The sequence below is a fragment of the Colias philodice genome, chromosome 15 (assembly GCF_061535455.1).
Source record: "Colias philodice isolate Cphi_HAF_F1 chromosome 15, ilColPhil1 Martin Lab GWU primary, whole genome shotgun sequence".
Taxonomy (NCBI): domain Eukaryota; kingdom Metazoa; phylum Arthropoda; class Insecta; order Lepidoptera; family Pieridae; genus Colias; species Colias philodice.
This window is the reverse complement of record NC_143100.1, coordinates 12,288,049-12,311,380: the sequence shown is the minus strand read 5'-3', so window position 1 is coordinate 12,311,380 and position 23,332 is coordinate 12,288,049. Positions and strand designations below refer to the sequence as shown.

General features: G+C 32.2%; 1 protein-coding gene across 1 annotated transcript in view; it reads right to left on the bottom strand.

Annotated features, from left to right (window-relative positions):
• LOC149482557 (protein O-mannosyl-transferase TMTC1-like) overlaps window positions 1-23,332 on the bottom strand; it is a 137,331-nt gene that overhangs the window by 47,503 nt on the left and 66,496 nt on the right. Inside the window, exon 3 of the mRNA XM_089704327.1 lies at window positions 4,416-4,593. Within this exon, the coding sequence (XP_089560453.1) occupies window positions 4,416-4,593 (178 nt within the window). The remainder of the gene's footprint in view (window positions 1-4,415; window positions 4,594-23,332) is intronic.

The window sequence follows — 23,332 nt, the reverse complement described above, 5'->3', positions numbered from 1 at the left end:
ATTAATATTATAGCGCAGTTTGAATATTATTGGTTCGATTATAATCAGGGCGCGAACATTTTCATCAAGATCCACATCCCCTGGGGAACCAATTAAGATGGCATCTGTTCGCTTATTAACCAGATATTCGGAACGTCTAGTTTCGGCTGCATAATTTGAGTTCTGAACATGGCTCTATTAACTGTTGCGTTTTTGTATATCAAGATATAATTAATTATACTGTTGCTTTTTCTTAGGTATTCAGGATATAAGTAAATCTCGGAGGTAGTAGGTAATTCAAGCGAAGAGTGAACCGGTACCTACTAGGGAAGCGCGTACCATCTTAGACCGCATCTTAGCTTTCCATCAGGCGAGATTGTGGTCAAGCTCTTCCCTATCCAGAATAAAAAAAAAGATTGGTTATTTAGGTAGGTAGTCAAAATACATTCAGCGTTTTGTGCTGTATTGCATGCCAAGGAAATAAAGGTACATACACACATACCTACATATATTTACATACACTTGAAAAACATAACCTTATATCATAACATTATAACATATCTTTCGCAGTAGTTCAAAAACTACCTTAAAGCAAAAAGAATAAGTAAAAACCTATGGTAAAAACATTCAATCAGAGTCTGATAAGTACATTCTAATCATCAAGCTATCATATAAACTTTTTACGACTTGTTAAACATTTATCTGTACAGAGATAAAGTAATCCAGCGAGGGTCGTGTCCCAGAGCAGATAGGCCTAATTTATGCTAACACGACCTGATTCGCACTGCTTTTAGTATCGATTTCTTTTCAAAGCTATCGGCTTGTCTGCTTCTATTTATATAATACGTTTGCTATTTGCATGAATTAAATTCAAATTGAAGTTGGATATAGTATTTTGGCGGAAATGAGGTGAATGATTGGCATATAACTTGGAATTGCATTCATTATAATTGCAGATATAGAAGGATTTATTAAGGATGTTCATGGGACAGTATTTATTAGGCGTATCTACACAGAGCGAGATGCCTCGCGAGGATGCTCGCTCTATATGGTATGGTCTGTTTATTTGAGTTTGAATTAATTATCACATTAAAAAAACGTCTTTTTACATACCTAAATTGTTAATATATAAATCACATCATAAATTACTAAAAAATCTTATAAATTATTAACATTTTTGATAATTCTTAAAATACTATACCCTAATACGTCATAATATCGAATTCATTTATTATCCCCAAGTCTCTATTTTCTTTACTTAACACGAATCTCGAAACCTCATAAATTATAATCGATCAAACCGGAGACTACAGAGCTTGCCAAAGATATGTACAATAATATTATAACTCCAGTAACTGAATCTCAACTGAAAGCGTAAACAACTCGTTAAAGTTAAATGCAGTTTAAGAATTGTATCGTGAATAATATTCATGCAGCCGACAGTAACGAGGAGGTCAATAAATATGTAAAATCTTACAATGTTTAGCAAAATGTGTCACTTAAAGATGGAAAACACGCCTTTGTCCGGTCTGAACTTCACTATTCATGTTGATCCTTCTGCTTGTGATAGTCGGTAATTGGGATCATTTGTTATTTTCTAACGGGCTAAAGGCGTGACAGTGCTGAATATAGGATGCATTGTGGTTGTTTGTTCAAAGTTGAATAGGAAATAAGGGCCATGTTTTTTAGCCTTTCAAGTAAAGTAGTAGGTATTAATTTATCAAGTATTGGGCTGAAGTTTATGATTTGATGAGAAGTCATAAATAAATTAATAATACTTACTTTAAAAACATATCTATTGGATAGGTAAATAACATGTTTTTTAATGTTAAAGTCAATATACACAGGTGCTATTATTTTTACGTATAGCAAAATTAAAAGATAAAAAAGGTATTAAGGTTAATTGTAAGTAAGGTTGATTGTATTGTAAAATTGTATTCTATTTACAATACAATCGAATTTAGAAAATATCTCATGAAATGCGCGGAAATACCCCGAATATCTCAAACCTGTATCGTTCTCAAAACATAATTCAAAAGCACACGGACAAAACACAGACGTGAGGATAAATAAAATAATTCAACGCAAAAACAGCTTCCTTCCCGAATACATTTACATTAGCGTGACAGGAATGTCATACTCATCGCAATTTAAATATGGGGATAAGGCAGCGTCCAGAGAGACGGAGGGGCGGGCTACGTATTATATTGTTTTTCTTAAATAAATTCTTAAATAATTTTATTTCATGTGTTATAACAAGTTACAAACTGACATTTAGAAACATAAATTTAAAAAATTCTGTATAAAAACTACACAATTAATATGTGTAAGTATGTATAAATAAGGTAAATCAATTTAATGTCAGTACCTTGCCCTACTGGGTAGAGACAGGGCGGGCGGATATTTATTATTTTATGTATTTGATAAAGTTATTATAAATTGTTTTTAAATGTACTCTCATATATTAATAAAATCATGATAACTTATCTAATAATTATCTTTCTATTGTCTTTTCACAATATGTATTGTTATTTTACTGACGGGGATCGAGACTAAGGTTGAATTTGCTAGAAAACGAAGAGAAAGGAATGTCAAAGCTACGTGAGGCGGGATTTATCTTACACGATACAGCCAACTGAAGTTATTATAGGTACTATGGAATAAAATATTGTTGGGAAACGCTTTATGCTATTCTTACTGCACTACTAATATTGGACTTGAGCAATATATTTATAAAGGTATGTAAACTAAAGCCGTATTTGAAAGTATGATTTTAACCGTGTTTATAAAAGAGGGAGTTTCTACGTTACACAGCGTCTTTTAGGTTTAAATAGTTATCTAAGAAACAAAAAAGAGATGGACAATTGAATTTTCTGTTATTTACAATCAAGGGCGGAATTTCGCTTATCTTTTGCTAGCCCTTAATTGATAGAGGCATTTTAAAATATCAATGTTTTGTGTTTTTTTAGTTTCATCGCAAATACTACTGCAGATTGAAAGTTTCTCTACAATTTTATATGGTACTACACTTTCTCAAGCAAATTTATTTGAAGACAAAGAAACGATACAAGTTTCATCTTTATTATACTGATCAACGATGATAGAATATCTTTTTCCCAAAGTTCAACGTTCCAATAATGTAATACATGTTATACAACACTTAAGGCATAATTTCCTTTTCGATGCAGTATCTTTGAAGCCTGAGCATTAAACTCAAAATGCGGTACACGCTTCCTTTTATCTTTTATTACTAACAAACTATGCATTGAATTATTCATAAAGCAAGATGCGGCTAATGACGGTATTATTTATTTACTCTCAGCGTCATCATCTCAGTTTTGCACATCTTTTGAATCTTTTCTGTTTATATGGTTTGGACTGAGTGCAGCCATTTAGTTCCTCTGCCTTTTAAAGTTCGTTTTAGTCTTTTCTCAGTTCTAAGTTTTATGCTGAATGCTGAGCTGAGATTCAGTGGGTTATGTGAAGAATTTGACCTTTGCTATTCGTTTGGAAAATATTCAGTTTTATAAAGTTGGTCATGTTAATTTAGAACTATTGTAAAATATTATATCTATACCCATAATATTATAAAGAGGAAAGGTTTGTATTTATGTATGTATGTATGTATGTAGGTATGGTTTTCACGCATAAACTACTGGACCGATTTCTTTCACCATTAGAAAGCTGCATCTTCACTGAGCAACATAGGCTATATTGCATTTAAAAAAAAATTAGAGATCCTTACCAAAAATGCAATAATGCAACTCAAGAAAAATTCTGTCATCGCGTGCGCTGCGGAATCTATTCCTTGAAGTACGGGGATGGTTCTTATGAAAAAAAAAACGTAAACATGTAGGTACCACGGGCGAAGACGGGGCGGACCACAAGTTTAAATTAATAATAATGTAGTTTCTTTGTAGAATTTTGTTATTCGGTTCGGACTCTGTTCGGCTTTGAATACTGAAACCACTGATTGAAAGAGAAATAATTATTTATCGTAGGGAAATACAATAATGTTATATTTGAACACATTTTTCACGGAAATCACATCAAATTTTACTAAGTATAGTATATATCTGTGATTATTATTATTATATAATGATTTTTTTGGCAGACTGCCTTTTTTCATCAGAAAAATTCTCGGAATAGTTCAATCATATTAGTTTTAGTTTCAGCAGATGATATACTTAGGTACGAATTTTTAATAAAACAAATAGGTGATATCTATTGTAATAAAAAGAGTTTGTTTGTTTGAACGCGCTAATCTCAGGAACCATCCGGTCCGATTTAAAAAATTCTTATATGATATATTATTATATAGCTTATAGCAATAATATTAGCATTAGGAGCAATGCGAGTGAAACCGCGGAGCACAGCTAGTGTTGAATAATTTTCTCTAGCATCTCTACTCCCGTTAAATATTATTATTTACATACCGCTTCAGTATGTATAGGATGGACAGCGAACAGCAAGCCCGCGAGCGCCGCGAAGGGTGGCTTCAGGCGTGCCACCACGACGCCCGCGCGTGCCACAAGCGCGCAGCACGCGGCGTGGAGTGACACGTTGACCGCGTGCCACCACCACGCTGTCAGCCCGCAGAGCGTGTAGTTTAACCTGAGGAATAAGTATAAATTAAAGTTTGGCGTAACTCCTTTATCGTGTTGATTTTTTGCATACCTATTTATTACAAGTCATGAATTCTAACTTCTCAACTTGAGCTAGCTGATTAAGGAAGTAAAAAGGAGGTTTTAGTTGATTTTTTGTTAACAAACGATATTTTCTGTTCGTTTATTGATTTAGTTTTAAGTCAAAGCGAAATAGAATTAACAAGAAAAATATCTTCACTATATATTATTTTTGATCGCTTATCTTCATTATTTTGGGTCGGTCTTTCTAAATTACTTACATAACATACATTCATACAAATATTCATAATATAATTGGATATACGGTCCTCAAATAACTTAAATAAAATATAAGATTTTATACTTACAATTTTCTACTGGAGTTCCGAAAAATTTAATAAGACAAGCGATAGATAGATGCATTCCGCATCTGCTTCACTTTACGATATCCTTAACAGATAAACGGAATAACTTCATTCAAGCATTTTATTAAAATTTTCGTGAACTTTTCGTGAAAGATCAAAAATGAAACCTCTTGAATTATATAAATGGTTTCTCTGTATAAGTTACATAAAACGAGTGACTTTGAGTGACAATAGATTTCCAAGTACAAGATAAACATTTAAGTAAGCGCACGACATAAAATCAGGTGCTACAAACGTTAGAGGAATCATTTCCCTGGCTGACAAAGCTGCATTTAAAGCCAACGCGGCTCGCACGCCACAATTCATTCTCCCGCTATAAATAACCGCGATAAGTATACTTTTACGTCGACACTCAAGGCATTCCGTCCGCGCCCCACATACCGCCGCTTAAAGGCTCCGTCTTACCATTGTCTCATGTTATAGTTCTGCGGTTGCAACGAAATGAGAATTTTTGAGATGGAATTCCCCGCAATTGTCCTAAATCCCGCGCAAAATGTTTCCGACCTCCTTCAAAAGAATACACTCGACCCATATTTACTTTTAATTATTTTGAAAGCATTTAAGTAAATTTTATGAATTGTTAAAAATATTTTGACGTGCGAGCGCTCGTGGTTGAATTTTATCGCAAATGAGAATCTTTTAGATATCTCATATTTTTATAGTAAACGTTGCTTGCTTGACGACTGCGGCTGTGTAGTGTGCTTTTGAAACGAATTTTGTTTATTATTTTTGTGTGAACATTTCTCATTAATTGCACACCTGTAAAGATGCAACTGCATTTCGAAACTCACTCACATTTGTCACTCTTTATTCCAAAGTATGTCATCTAGACTTAATGATATAACCTAAAAAATTCTGACATAGATACTACACTATACATAAATCGAGAATTTACGCTGAACATGAGCTCATTTCTCAGCCTAACCGTATTTTAATTTAATCTCCATAGGTTGTTTTGGAGTGAGATTATACAACAAAATTGGGAAGTGCGGTTGGCTGTTACTCAATCAACCGAGAACGAAGCTCCCTTATCTTGACGTATTAACTTGTTATCTTCCACACTGGGAATTTATAAGCAGAATTACCTCCATCACATGTGATGTGGTTTTGATTACCTTTTATCTTCAAATAAATTGTATAGTTGGATTATTCTATTATGAAATCGAGGGATGGGGTGTGTATGATGAAATGGTATCTAATGACCATTGCAAAGGTTTATAAATACTTGTCTTAAGAGTCGTGCTATAATTATGTCGATGAAATTATATTATGAGGTATAAGCAGCTCTAGCTTATTTTTAAGCTAAAGCTAGAGCTAGAGTATCTAGCCAAGAATTGTAATTATTGTTCATATAGTTTTGTATTAAATTTTAATATTATATTATTACATGTTTTTGGGGTATTGTTACAAAAATAAGTACAATTACTTAAAATAGAGAAACAAAAACCCATGACATTTTCATTCTTCTTCATCTTTTGGCATAAAACAACAACATGAACTCTATACACCCTACATAAATAGCGGCACTGGGTAACAAATTGAAAGGATTTCTATTTCGAATGGGAGTAAGAATTTTGTATCAATCAAAAAAGGAAAGGTTTTGTGCGGGGCGAAGCGTTTTATTTGGGACATAAAATCACGAACAGATGCTAGCGCGAAGCGACTATATCGCCCGCTCGACGTTCCGTGCACAATGTATGTGTGATGTTTCGGGGTTTATAACTAGAAGCAATTGTTTGTGCAAGTTGGACGCATTGCTAATGTGACTTTGATTGCTATTAGAGTGGAAATGGAGTGCTGTGTAGTATGAGAAACATATTTAGGAATGAAAGTATTCTTTTACGTTATTATTTTTCAAATTGACTGAAGATAAACTCAATTACTTAGAACAGATGCCAGCTAAAAGTAAACTGTAGAGTGCAGCTTATTAAAAAAAACTATCTAACAATCAAAGTAATAGAGAGTTCCATCTATTAGACATAAACAACAACGAACAATCAACTTCATCAATTATAATATCATCTTAAACGGTTGAAATTAATTAGCATAACGTTCAAAATAATGAATATAAAACAACATTTACAACGGCACATGTTCGTTACATCTGTCTCGAGTGAAACGATAAGCTTTCCCGCAAGCTTTGAAATACATCTGTATGTGAAGGGGTGTAATCAAAGACATGGATTTAAAATGTCATTCATTTATATACATTTCAGAAAATTTAGGTTCTAATTAAAAATATAAAAGAAAAAGTAAAATTTGTAAGTAAGTACCTACTTACTCTTAAATTGGGTGCGATAGAGCGATTTATTACGAAAATAGCAATCTAGGTATTTTTTTTCTAAATGTAGGTTTTGTTTACTACTGAGAACTATATATACAGCGATTTCAATGCCAATTATCTAAAAAAAAAGTAATTTAGTAACTATGCAATAAAATTCATATATAAAGTTGCAGCCAACAGCAAGCTATCGACAGAGATAACTTTAAACAAAACCGGCACAGAGACGTTATCACTGAAGAATTATCTTGAGTTACATTTTTTTTTTCATTCACAAATATGGACACACATACATACATAATGTGTGACTGTTTATAATGCTGCTCTACAATGTTATTAAGTTATGAAAATGTATATTATTGCCATTAACAAAGGCAATTTGTAATATGTCTATGAAGAAAGAGTCCCCTTAAAATATTCTCAGCAAAAAGAAGCAACTTAAACGAGTATACACTACGTGTAAAATGCCCTAGTCATACAAGGTCAGCTTCAAATAAAGACTGTAAGGTAAACAGAACATTACGTATTCAGGCACAACATCAGTATGATCCTTTGAGCTCACGACACAAGTTCCACAAAACATGGTATACGTCACGTGGTATATAAAATATTGTTACGTCTATTGAGATAAGATACTTGGATTAACAGCCTCCTTTTATTATTCGTGTTACAGTCTTTTGAATATGTCGTGACATAAACTTGAATGCAAATCAATTTTAGATAGTGTAAATTATCTAAATATATTCAAGGAATGCTTATTATTATTAATGGATGAGGTCACAAAGAAAGGCATGTCTTCTGATTTGTGACTGAATTGGAAGGAGAATTTCTTCACTTCCTGAGTTGGGTTTTAGTTGGTAGTTTTACCTGAGACCCTTTTACGATGGGCCATCGGTGATACAGGACGAAATTAACATATCTTCGAAACTCCGGGACTAGATGAAATATTTCAATTAATAATACGTTTTAAAGCATGGTGCGAACTTAAATTCATGTAATGAGATTGCATAAAACGAAAAACTTATGATAAATTACATCCTAATAAATATTTGTGTTTATAGAGAAACTGGAAAAAATGCATGTGATCAGTCATTCTCGTTTTATCAAATAAAATATAATCTATAGATTGCTTTACAAAAATCAAAAGGTAACTTTAAACTGGTTCACACTTAACAAATTGAATATAACAAAGGCTATAACAAAAAATAAGAAATGTTACAATTCTCAAGACGGCCATTATCTATATAACAAAAAGGCTAGATACAAACATTCATTAGCAAAAAGCTTTTCAGATACTTCTATACAAAAATTTTGCAAGAGAAACTGTATTTCAACATCCATATTTTAAAGTTAAGCGACTCTCGACGAGCCGCTAACTTGATATTATGAAGAATTTATGTTTTCTTTCAATTACAATCATAACTCAGTATTGTGAATATAATTATTATGGAAACGACCTCGATTGTGGGGCTTTGTGGAAAATTTGGGACGTAATTAGGTGTAAAGGAAAATAGGTAGGAATTAGAACAAACAAACCAGAATGGTATAACATTCTAATAAGTGACAGTGATCTGTAAATTGATTCAGTAGATATGCTAATGTTAATAATTGCAAAACTGTAACGTATATTAGATTAACTAAAAATCATTATGACTTTAAAACTATACAACGTCCACTCAAGTATGAGGGCAATACATAAAATTGAATTCCAATTTAAAAATATTTTTTTCAAAGCTGAGCACGAACTAAGAGATTAACAGTGTCTATCTAATCTGTCTTCTCCATTCACTGATCTATTGATCCATTATACAACTTGTTAAACGTAAAAGCTTTCACATTTATAAAGAAAAATCTACAAAACACATAAACGTATATCCTGAAATAATACAAACGATCGCTCCGAAAATACGTTGAAAAATCCAAAGGCTAAACTTTTCATATTGAATAAAAATAACAAAGTTAAGTTACTCTTTCATTCGGATGTAAATCGATACCTTGGCGATTGAATTTCAAGTTTGAGGTAAAAATGGTTTAAATAAAAATGGAGAACTTCTGCAATAATAATATTTATTCTGGAGGAAAAAACTCAGAAGAAATAAGTGGAGGCAACGATACGTTTCGAGGGGAAGGTGGAATAGTAACAAATTTCAGCTAACAAAACAGGGGTGAATGAATTTTGGTATGAATGCAGATAATAAAATTTTATTAGACGGGAGAATCCTTGAATTTTTCTGGGAATGGCGCGTCGGATATGGAATATCATATTGTCGGAGGAGCATCGTTAGTTATAATAGAGGTTTATTACGCAGTTTTTCCGACTGCTTGAGTTCATTTATATTAAAATATGTTATATGAAAGATGTATGAAATGTTTTTAACACTGAATGCAATAAACTATCGTCTTATTGAAGCCAATTTTTGAAAGTTTTTAACATGGATTCAATCTCCAAAGGAGACTAAAATGAGAGGCTTCTAAAGAAAATGTGTTAGTGGAGATGCATTTTTTTCTTATACATTAGAAATAGTTACAGTGATACTACATATTATAAATAAATGATAAGCGCGAAAATTTATATGATTGAAAACTGGTCTGGTTTACCACATTAAATATATCTGGGCAATAAGCGCGTGAAGCCGCTGGCTAAAGCTATCTGTTTGTAAGGGATTCAAACTGCCCATCACAACTATTACCCACGCAACACAAAACAAATTGACTCTTAAACACCCAACTATAAGGGTCAATTTGATAGACACCAGGTGTATCCCAAAGTGTAATATAAACAAAAACTGCATCCCGGAACGGCACATTTCTAGACGTTAGTTGCGGAACTTAATTTAAACAAGTTAAATGAGGAAGGAAGTTTTAATTACATCCCACGATGGGGTTATAAAGATCGATGATCTGTGCAATGTGCTCACTCATTTTGTGTGAAGTTTGGACGATTTAGTCAATATAATTATAATGGAGAAGCTACTTTTATTGTTCCTTTTTGAGTAGTCTTAAATATTGTATCGCGTGTTTTTACTTATAGTAAATGATATAGTAAATGATGTATCTGTTGACTAAGTTATAGACTAAGCCAAATAACAATAAAATGAAACATAACATTAAGTTTTTTAGAAGATAATATAAATTAAAAGTTATGAATCCATAAAAACGTACTAACATATTTATAACATATACAGTAAATTAACTCAAATAGATGCTTTCAATAAACTGACGAATCTATAAAAATCCTATCATAAGCAAACACAAATATATTATTTTAGACTTCGCGTAAATAGCCAATATAACACGAATAACAGAAGTAAATCGCAAATTGTTACAAAGCACAGACAAAAACAGCTATTTGTTGGTCCATAGAGCCGTTTAGAAGTTTCACCCCTTGAGCTTCTAGTATTCCACTTTAATTGATCTCGCAAGAAACCTTTTATTTTTCACTTGAGAATAATGGCGGGGAATAATGTGTTTTCTTTTGCGAATCTTTTGTTTGCGATTTTGGAATGTTTAAATCGAGTTACGTTTTTATAATTTGTTTACGATTCTGTTAATAAGCTATTGGTGTTTCTTAGTTTATTATATTTAAACCATTTATTGTAGGTATTTAACTATTTAACATTACAATGAATAAATATAGTTGTATAGATGCGAGATAAGTCAGAGTAAGGAGGTAGCTTGTTTTCTTATATTAGCGAAGTTAATATTGCTTGTAAGTTTAAAGTATCATTTAATAAACGAAGTAAAAGTAGAGACAAAACTAAAAATTATAAAAAAGTAATAGTTAGTAATTATTGTAAGTTTATCAAATATCACTCTATGACTGAAATGAGCTGCTGAACCGTAGAGCAGCTACGAGTATGTTCGTAGATGTTTCGTAGCTATATAATATGTATGTTTCTCTACGGTAGCATCCGTCAATATTTTAGGTGAGTCATTTGCTTTCCATATTTTTAAATCCAATCACCTGTGCGTATTAACAAAATCGACTTTTAGCACCTATATCAAAAATGCAATTTTTCTATACAAATATTATAAAGAGGAAAGGTTTGATTTTTTGTTTGTTTGTTTGTTTGTATGAATTGAATAGGCTCCGAAACTACTTGGCAGATTTGAAAAATTCTTTCACTGTTGGAAAGCTACATCATTTCTGAGTGACATAGGCTAGGTTTTATCCCGGAAATCCCACGGGAACGGGAACTATGCGGGTTTTTTTTTGAAAACGCGGGCGAAGCCGCAGGCGGAAAGCTAGTATATTATATTTATTTTTATATTATTTCATTTTCAAGTCAATGTTCCTATATCGCTTTCCGCTCTCGTTCCTATGCAAGGTTATTTATTAATGACTGTTAAAAAGTACACATCCATAATATATAAGGAGCTGTTTGTTCCGATACCTACCACATAATTCTTAAAGGATAATGGGATAAGCTAATTTGTATAGAAATCTAACCTAATTTAAAATGAATGACGCACCCTCCGACTCGGAGTAGGGTCAAAACGAGTTCAGCAAATAATGAATAATTAAAGTTTAATCTTCCCACCAGCTTTTTAAACTTATAATTAATACTAGCGGCTTGCTCTTGCTTTTCTTTGGATAAGCATGTAACCAGTATAAGCTGATCCATAAGGTGGATTGTACCACATAAGAATTAGGGACCAAGCTATTATTTTCCATCATTACCAATTAATGTAAGGTATAAAGGGAATCAAAGGGCTATACAATTCTTCTATTAACTGAATACATTTCTTCTTTTTCGCGAAATTTTACTACAAGTAGGAAAATTATGTGTTTGATATTTTGCGACTGCAGGCTTTCATGAAAATTTGACGAATTTAACGGACACAAAATGGAATTAATTATTTATATTATTTATCCTGACGTTAAAATCCTTACTATAAAGTATTTGGGTCCCCGTTAAGATAATATTATATAAAGAGTTTTCGAAACGTCGGGATAAACGATAAAATTAACATATTATATACGTTTTATATTACTTGTAACAAAACTCGAACCGAAGCAAACATAAAACATTTGAAGTATCCCACATTATTATAACAAGGTTGTTCCTAAGAGGCAATTAAAGTTTTGCTCCAGACAGGGTTTTATTATAGTTGCATATTAATTACAATCATTATGAGTTGAGGCAACTGTACAATACAATTATGTTAGTTGGAATATATTGTTACATGGTGGAATATGAGCTTTACAATGTATATGGCACTTTTAAATTTTGTTGGTCTATATATATAAAAAAGCGTGTTAAAATGAAACCCGTTTTCCTTGGTAACGGCATCACGCGCGAACGGCTGGACCGATTTCGATAATTCTTTTTTTCCTTGAAGGACGAGGATGGTTCTTATGAAGAGAAAACGAAAACATGTACCACGGGCGAAGCCGGGGCGGGCCACTAGTGCATAATAAATTCGGAGCAAATAACATCATTGATTTTAGTTTTTCCTTGTGTTTGATTGTATTCATTGATTGAATAGCTTTTGATACTTTTGATTATCTTTTACCCTACTATTGAAATATTTTTAAGCTTCTATTTACAGTGATTGGAAAAGGATTAATGTTATATCTTTGAAACTTCTTTGAAACTATACCAATAAAAAAAAAAAAAAAAACTTCGATGAATAATTTTATTTATCAACACTTTCTAGACCACTTCATTATACAAAAAAGTATAGCTACTTAAACAATAAACTTTATTTCGCCTACGCGTAAAAAGAAAAAGTTAAAAATCTGCTGATTTTCAGCGACACCAAAAAAAAAACATTTGTACAATCTCACTCTAATAAACAATCCTACGAACAACTAAATTCCAAACAAAAGAATAAAAAACGTAGTTCCTAAATGTTTCCAGTCTTTACAGCAATGTTAGTGAAAGATAATTTGGCCCTTTAATATGAATGCAAGTGTAAAATAAAATACCTCCCTTTACAAATCAGCCACCATTGTTTTTACAAATTACACGCGCCGCGGGTTTATTATAAAGGAAAAATAATACAACAGTATAATAGAGAGAGCTATTTCGTTTATGCTTAATGAATAAAAGGAAATTTTTCCGTACAAAACCGTTTCATTTGTGTCGGCGGAATAATTATGTATTGAGTTTAATTCGGCGGGTTTTGATTTGTCCTTTGTTAATTTTTATATTTGCGTTGAATGGAACTTGAAATTGGATTAAGTATGACTTTTTATTAAGGTTTTATGAAATAACGTAATCTCGACCTGGATTAAGACTTGAGTTTGAAACAAGAAAGTTTAGAAGTGAAATTAAATCTTAAAGATTTCATTGAAGGTCTAAAGCCACATTATTGTTTTCCGAAATTATACATATAACATTGAAATAATAATAAAGACTACCGTCTTCAATTTCGTTTTACCAAAATAAATATGTAGCTCCAAATGTTCATTTGTAACATAATACACAACAAAACAACAACGCATAAACGCCTTAAATCCTCGCAGAAAGATTCATAAAATTAGCAGCGAAAATATTGCGACATAACCTAAAAATCGTTGCAATAACATGGGTAAAATTAGCCCATTATACCTCAGCATTTAGCAAAGGTAAGACAACACACGCATTAATGGCTGGGGTCTAATTTAATCTGAGGTCTGGGTCATGAAAATTAATGCCTCTCGCAAATACTCATTTAACCCAATAAAGGCGGGAAGATTATTTTCTCAACAATTACTTCTCTACATGGTCGTTTAATATTGTTTTTCTTGTACAGCTTTCCTCATAAAGCGTGGGTTGCACCTTTATGGTAGAGTCTCATTTTACCCTTTGTTTACGTAACGTATATTTTAAAGGCAATGTTTAAATTATTTTACTAACTTCAGGTTTCTTTATTGCATTCTATAAAATAGCAATTATTGTTTTTTTATGTAGAGATTCAACAGTTCTTTTATGAAAATTGGCCATAATCCGCCAATAATAACTAATAACATAATCAACATGAGGTTTTGTGAATGTGTAATAAAACATAACCGCAAAGGGACTTTATTAGCGTAGCAAAAGATGTCATAAATCTTATATAATAGAGCGATCCAACAGTAAAATGGAACACATCAAGTTAATTGTTCGCGACGTAGAAACGCATGACTGACAGACAGACGGCAAGATTAATTTATGCACTGACATAGATAAAATAAATATTATAAACACAAATGTAAAAGGACTAAACTATAGTAATTCTTTATTATTTGTTGCATTATGAGTTGATTTGAATGTTATCTGTTTTCTATTTCTATTTGTGTATTTTTAGGTAATAAGGCGTATCACAACGTATTCCCCTAAACATTAATTCTTTTCTATAATTTATAAACCAATAAAGGTCATCGACGTCTAGAATCCTAACTGTTTCTTCGTCAGTTTATCCAAAAGAGTTTTCCGTTACATGTTTTGTATGTTCTCAAGAATCTGGAAGAATTTACTAGCTATTAATATGAAATGTGTCACAGCGTATGAAGTTTAAAACTCAATCGATTAAATTTTATAAAGTAACATTATATCCACGAAAAATTCGATTAAGATATCAAATCTAAAACGAGTAAACATTGCAGGCGAGATGTCATTTTCTGATAGCAAGATATTAGTTCTCTCGTACTTATATTAAACAATTTCCTCTTTGAAAAGTCGTTTGATATACGACTTTATTATGCTGCTTCTAACGTTATGCTTCTACAAGTATATTACGTACCTACTTATTTTAGGTGATTTAGTTACGAGATAGTTTAATGAGCTTTGTCCTGAATTATATATGCTTTGATATACCTATAGGCAGAGTTATTTAAATATCTGCGATCTCTTTTAAATTTGTCGCACTTTTATGATAACTTCGACGTCAATCTGCCTTTTAACGATAGAGTACCTATTTTTTTTCTTAGTAGCTGTTCTAGATCGACACTACAACACCTTTCAGGGATTATATTGTTTCTCTGGTTTTATTACTAGATTCTATACTTTTTTGAGTGCTACATATCTACACTAATATTATAAAGAGGAAAACTTTGTTTGTTTGTTAGATTGTAATGCTCATAAACTACTGGACCGATTTTAAAAATTCTTTCACCATTCGAAAGCTACATTATCCACGAGTAATATAGGCTATTATATCATCATGCTAAGACCAACAGGAGCGGAATAATGCGGGTGAAACCGCGCGGCACAGCTAGTAAACAATAAAGATATTGAAACGACTTTGAAATTTATATTACTTGAATCTCACATTAAATATGCTGAACTATAACTAGTACCCGTATATTAACCTTATTAATAAATGCATTATCTGTCTGTACATTGATAAATGCACTACATTAAAATGCATCGGATTCAGCGCTTAACGATGTTAAGTGAAGTCTGATGTTCACATTAAGTCTTCAAGTGGGTCAGTGGATTGGAAGACAATGCTTAGAAGTGATAAATGACAGTATTAAGGGGAACTGAACTTGCTCAAAGATAAGATGTATATAATGTTTGATAGCACTCGATTTAACAGACTCTTCTATATCGATAGGGAAAATAATTGAAATTCTGCAGTTCAATTATGACACAAGTTGAATCATACTAATATTATAAATGCGAAAGTTGGTGAGTATCATACATACTGGATATCATACTTTGGATGTTTGTTACTCTGTCACGCAAAAACTGCTGAACCGATTTTCTAGAGTTTGCAAAGCTAGGCAAGTAATAAACATGTTTATTTTTTAAAATATTGGCTTATGAAAATTGCCCCAGGCATTGCAAAAACTGTCCATTACATAATTTTTTTCCAGTGATGGGGATTTTGAAAAGAAATGGTACACGTTCACGGACGCCCATGAAATTCTTTTATTTGAGGATAATTTTGTTAAACAATACATAAAAATAAATATTATTACAGACTGAAAAATTGAAATCATTTACTTTAAGTATCTCTACCAGTCAAAATTGTGATTCAAAAGTCAATCTTTAATAAAGTACTGTGTATGTGAAAGGAAAGATCACATACATAATATACCACAAAGCCCCGTTTTTGGACAGTAATAAACTGTATCCCATATAACCCGAACATATTATATTCTCAGATAAATCATCCGTTTTCGAACCACGTACACACGTAATAACGATCGGAGCGTAATGGCCGATATAAAATTAATTGTCCCATTGTTTTTGCAAGCTTTCTCGTTAATGCCTTTTATAAGGTTTGTTTTGGAAGAATCTATTTTATTGTGCTTAGACAAATTTCGACATAGCGACGGAAATAATATGTAACATAATTATGAAAAAAAAACTAAACAGTCTTCAAAGTGTCAGAAGTAAACCAAATTTTGAGAAGCACTAGCTTTTAAATAAAAATGTTACTGATTTTTAATCCAATCAAGCTCTGAAATAACAAACATAAAAAAACACCCAAGCATTAATTTTATTTAATAAACATGGGTCATTTTAATTTAGTCTAGGTTTAACAGGAGATTATTTACGAGAACAAGCTTAACTACATGCACTCTTTAATTAAATCGCTCTTATAGTCCAATAAGATGGATGTAGCGAGCGGAGTCGGGTCTAATCAATAGCTACACGCTCTGTGAGGCACGATGCTCCAACACCGACAACTTCCTGGCTCTATTGAAGCTTAAAAAGCAAAAATAATATTTTTCCCGTATCTACTCGTACATCGAAAACATTTCAGATTTCTGGTTGAGAAATTTGTATATTTCTGTTTAAACTCACATCAGGAACCCTCACTCTTTTTAAAAAATACAAAATAATAGTAAATAAACTGGAAAATGACTGGAGATTTAGGTCGGCCAAAGTATGGATTCATTTTAAAGCTTTCTTTGATACACTTCCCTTTGATATTGACATAGATCAGAAAATCGTAGAACAATACTTAAAATATAACTTTCTTATCTTATCATAACATCTCACTATTAGTCACACATATACAGTTTTATAAAATACTTGAAGATTTAAGATAAATCTAACGACACACCTGAAATCTATCAAGTCATTTTCCCAACGGAGCGAACACACACTAAGTGTATTTAGCAAGTCTTGCTAACCTAATTCCCTTCTACCGCAATTGGGTAAAAAGTCTAAGTTTTAAGACCCTATTAGATCGCAATGACTCCACGTAAAGAGCGCATTTTCCACAATCCACGGTTTGAACGAATATTTTACTAATGTACGGCAATTTTCTGGTGACCCCTTTACATTCACTCGACCTGAATTGAGATGCACTGAACTATTACTCAGATTTTATATCACTTATCTATGGAAATATATTTTTATTTGCATTTATAAATCGTGCTGACGTTCATGGTTGAATAGAACATGAGTAGATGTATTATGTATTAAGATTTATTTATTAAATGCTCAGGAACATTTTCAGAAATAATTAATGCATTAGGCTTTTTTTAATAAGATCTTTAACAGTGTGATAGCCACATTTTTTACAAATATAACTAACGCAGTAAGTGAAACATACTTATTATCACGACGGATAGTACAATATTGAGATATTTTGTAAACATTAAACTTAACGTATACGAAATTCATTCATTGCTAATAACAGAATGACATTACCTTTTCATTTACCATCATTTGTTATAGCAAGAATATAATAAGATATATATACACGATGGACTGAAATATTAGACACAAGAGCTGCTACCTTCTATTCCAGTAACTATCCCATACAAACACTAATGCCATAGCAGCGCAATGCAGTAATCAGTAACACGCCAAGCGATTTCTTCCATGCCCTTATGACGTCATTAATTATGCGTCAAATTATGTCCAATTATGGCACAGAATAACGCCGCGTACAAATCCAAAACATAATTATTTTTAATTACATCTTTCGGCAATGTGTGAATTACGATGTTGCGCTCTGATTTTGTTGGTTGTATGTTGGTAAAATTATAATAGAAAAATGAAGTTATTATTTTTTATAATGAAGTACAAGTCAGACCCATAGCTGATGTTTGTGGTGTTTATCATTTTTTTTATTAGTTTTAACTTTTAATGAAGGTCAAGATAGCATGAGGTGATTCTATATAAAATTAGCCCAAAATAAGACAAGTAGTGTGAAAATACAATCGATGATCAATTTATCACTTGTGTCATATTAATAAACTAGCTTCCGCCCACGACTTTGTACGTGCATTCCCGTTTTTCCCCGTTCCCGCAAGAATTTCGGGAAATCCTTTCTTAGCGGATGCCTACGTCCTAACATCTACCTGCATGCCAAATTTCAGCCCGATACGTCCAGTGGTTTGGGCTGTGCGTTGATAGATCACTATATCAGTCACCTTTGAGTTTTATATATATAGATAGAATGTTAGTTATACATTTAATTGAAAATTGAATGTTAGTTTTTTTTAATGGAATATAAGTAAAAATAATGAATCTTTTCCTTCTATCGCTATCAAAGAAGATTAAAAGAATACATCACGACCGGCATTCCCAAGCGCTAATCACACAGTTTGTAAGCAAGCTTATTTATTAACGTCCACACTAAACGCCGGGTAAATAGCATTTCTCGTTCACACGAGATCTTAGCGCTTAATCTGTGAAAGTGCTCTAAATTTGAGGTGAACGCTACAAAGATGTAAGGATTGAAAAAGGTCTGAATTCAAAGAGAAACTATGGACAGGGTTACGCTTTGAAAAGGGTCGAGAGGATATATGCGTCGGATTAAAAGATTATTTTTATACAAGATTAAATAGTAAATGCTTCGAATTTAACGGTGTAGTTTTTTTGATCTTTGACAAAGGTTGAACAAGTGGGGATGGGAGAATGGAGGTCCTTGACCAGCCTGTAGCGTGGAGAGGGCGCCTGATAGGTCCTATTGTATTACCCGACTACGATGAAGAGTAGTTTCAAGATGTTTTTTCTTGCATATTGTTTAGTTTGAAACTCTCTATAACTATAATGGGTGTTGCACTTTTGCATTTTTAACAAAATTAAAAAAGATGCTCAACTATATTTAACTTAAATTCCAATAATACTACTGGATCTTACGTGAACGGTGCTGATTTGTACTTGAAAGGGTTCCTCTTATACCGACATGTTTAAGGGTGTTTCCCTTAAGGCATCACGAAGGGAACATGTCAAATGAATGTCAATTACACCATCACCCAACATACACTAATGAAAACTTGAACATTGTATAATGTATATGTCGCCGTCATCTGGCTAAATCTGCTGTTTGGTTGAATGGCCGAAGGTTTGTAACATAGCCCGTAGAACAGAGCGGATATAACGCTCGGTATATTGTTGAATGATTAGCACGTTTATTGAATAACAACTGTTGCTGAGAATTTACTTTTACAATTATTCGTCGTTCAGTGAACACGCTAGTCAAATAGCAGATTCAACCAAATGACTGCGACATTTACTCTAGGTAATTATAGTGTGTAGAATAAAGTTTAATTGCGCAACGTAAGGGTCCGTATGTCGCCTTGAAAGTTGTAGTAAATTCATGGAATAATATCTAATCGATTAGACCCTATTCACTCGATATGGAATCAGCGGTTGCGGTCGGAGCAAACTTACCCAAAAGTTTTCAACTTATTCCGTGTTACGGCCTAAAAAGATCTGCGGTTTTATGGTGTGGCCATGAAACTTGATAGTAGATTTAGATATCGCCCTTTTTTATAATAATACTATTTATTCTGCTCATTCCTACTTTTGTTATTTGAAACGACATCTTAAATATAAATCGGTTGAAAAAAATATAGCTAGGGTAAGGAGAAGGACGCAGGTTCGAATCTCGCATCATAGTCGATGTTTTTCCATGTTTTTCAATTTAAAATATAGGTACATAAATCGAATGTAATGTTATACAGTAATAACTAATAAATAAATAAACTGTCCAATGTGTCTAATAAATAAACTGTCCAATTTTTTAGCTCTTGCATTCTAATCAAATAAAAATTTTATAATGGTAATTTTTTTAACAACTGTAAATGAAAATTTCCGAATATGTTCAGGTTTCGCCTATTTAGTGGCCCAATTAAATCTCTTTGAGAGTGGAAACTATTTATTTTTCATTGATCAACTCAATATCACGCACTAGGAGGTTTTATCGATTTGGGTTTTAATATAAAACCCAATTCTATTGTGAAGTTATACGGTGGAGTTTAAAATAGAAATAGTTATATTTATAATCACTGTGTAAGTAAAATATATCACAACTGATAATATTTAAAGGTATTTAAAACAGAATAATTAATTACTGCTGGTGCGTCAATGTGTTTTATTTTCAACATTTTCCTTTGAAAAGTAACTAAGTCTTTACTTAGAAACAAGGATGCGACTCAAAATAAGATATAAGTGAAAATATACAAACGTTTATCATTATATTTTGTTATTTAGGATATAACTAAGGCTATATTGAATTTATTAAAAAAAAAACTATTTGAAAATCGAAATATCAACACACATCACTCACACCACTCGTGACGTCATTGTCTTTTTACGAGTGTTAACAGTATTCAAGGCATCCATCAGGTGTCCCATCAATCTCGGCGGCTACAGGAAAATGCAATCAAATGCACGTAGCATAGAAATCAATTTCGCGTGCACATATTTCACTTGATTGCGCGCACTGTTGTTGACTGTTGTGCAATTTTTGATGCAGCCTGTCGTCATCAATCAACGTCTCGACGAAATAGAGCCAATAAATTGTAACACACTGTTCCTTGTATTAAGCTATGCAACAGTATGCTTTTCAAAATGCATTTTTAGTGGAGTAAATATGTAGACATTAGGGTGAAGTATATTAAATTTTGTGTTCTTCTAATACGAGTTATATTATGTGAATTTTGAGAATAAAACTCATTCTCACTAAATAGCTATTGAAAAACCAATCAACTTGCATGATACAATGTAATACGTTTCTTTAAAATAAATTTCAAGGACGAACCTGGGAAAGCTTCCATTTAACGCTCATGTTTTAATTGCACAATGAAAATAAAATACCTACTCTAAATCCCAAACATTAACATCTCGGGTAACAGAATCCATTAAAGGCTCTTAAATGTCTAAAGCATAGAAATTAGAAAATAAAGGCCCATACATGATTGACACAGATCGGAGGCCGCGGGCAAAAGGTTGATTAATTCGTTTAATTAAAACGAGACGTGTGCCTATACCGGGGAAATTAAATTTTTTCCCCGGAAAGGGAATGGCTGCCGATCTAATTAACGATCCCGGGAAGGGTTACGCGATTGAGGTATCAAATTTTTCGTTGGATTATTGGAGACGTGAAAAATGCTTTCCATTAATGGGAACGGCGCGGTGTAGTGTTTTTTCGATTGGGTTCGATACACGTTTTAGATTATTTTGATGAATTACTTTTTTGTAGTGTGAGTGAGTGTCAATGTTATGAAGGTATTTATTTGAAAATGTACAAGAAAGCCTTTCAACTGTGAAATTTTCATTTTAAAAACACAAATTTATAAGAAATAGTGTTGAGTATGTACATTGTACAGCTATGTTTTCATATGAAAACATCGCCATATTGTTATAAAGATAGGTAGCACAAATGTGGATATGATATTAAAGTATACTTATACTATTATAAGAAACAATATACAGTATGCTTCTGAAATACTATTCAAGATTTTAAAAGTATGCCAAACTTTCACTCGAAGCCTCTAAGATTTAAAGTCATTACCAAACATCTAAATAAACACGTTCAAACGTATATTACTAGTTAAATTGCAATCTCATATAACGAAATATGATAGGAAGGTGTTCGAGTAGAATAACTTAAGTTATGGATGTGTAACTTAGTATTCACTTGAAGCAGATATGTTCGCAAACTTAGGGTCCTGAATTTTAGATAATATGACAGACTTAGGTCTCAGATAGATAATAGAACTAGAAATTTGAACTCCATTACGTAATTCGTACTCAGATAACATACTACTGTATGAATTCGGAAGTACTAAGTATAAGGTATACATAATATTATAATATGATAGAATGTATCTCGAACCGATTATGAATACCACTAAAATGATTTGCAAACTTAGAATTTATAGGCAATACTTTTTATTTTGTCTTTATTTGTCTAGATATTGATAAATTGTTGTGTACACAACATTGAATTAAATAATTAATATTTGCTTACATAAATCAAAGCTATGAGAAGCACAGTACGTCGTATTTAATATAAAAAATGTGCAACGTCACGGTAAATCGTTATTATTTCGTATCAGAATTCGTAATTAATTGGCAGCCGCTAGCAATGCTCTTTTATCGATAGCCCGATAAAAATTTGATACTCAAATTGCTTTCATCGAAGAGTCATTAATTAGACCAGCCGACCCGTGCTGGGGGAAAAATTATTTCCATAATTCCTTTGAATCCCGATTTTTATTATAACAGTATGTAGGAACGCTTAATGAGTGTTTTTTTACACAATTAATGTGAAACATGACGTTGTTTTTTGATACAATATTCGCTGCACTCTTTTAAAATATAAAAACGTAAAATAAGTTCCCACACATTTTATTTAACTTGATATTACATTAATTACATTCTGTTGTCTGTTAAAGTGATTCTAAAACGAATGTATAGTTTGAAATTAAACCTTTTTTTCAGAATTTTGAGTTGTTTCGATTCGTGAACTTTGCTCGGGCGATGTTTAATACTAATTTATTTATTTTACAACATCTCTCTTGGATCTGTCAATATTTTTAAATAACTCCATTTTATCTATATATCCCTGTCCAAGACCGAAATCGATTCAGCCATTTTAAAAACCTAACAGGATACATACAAATAAAACAAAGGAAAATCCACTTTGTTCATTTATTTCATCATATTATCCAGTGATTTTCAAAACATATTATGACCCAAAAGGGACGTTTTAATCTTTCACAATAAGCCGAGGAATTTCCGGATTATTCTGTCCCTTGTTACCTTCCGTTTCTAGTCACCCGTGTGATGTTGTTTATATGAGGATCAACTTTATATTATAATATTATATTATGTGAAATTAAATATTATGTA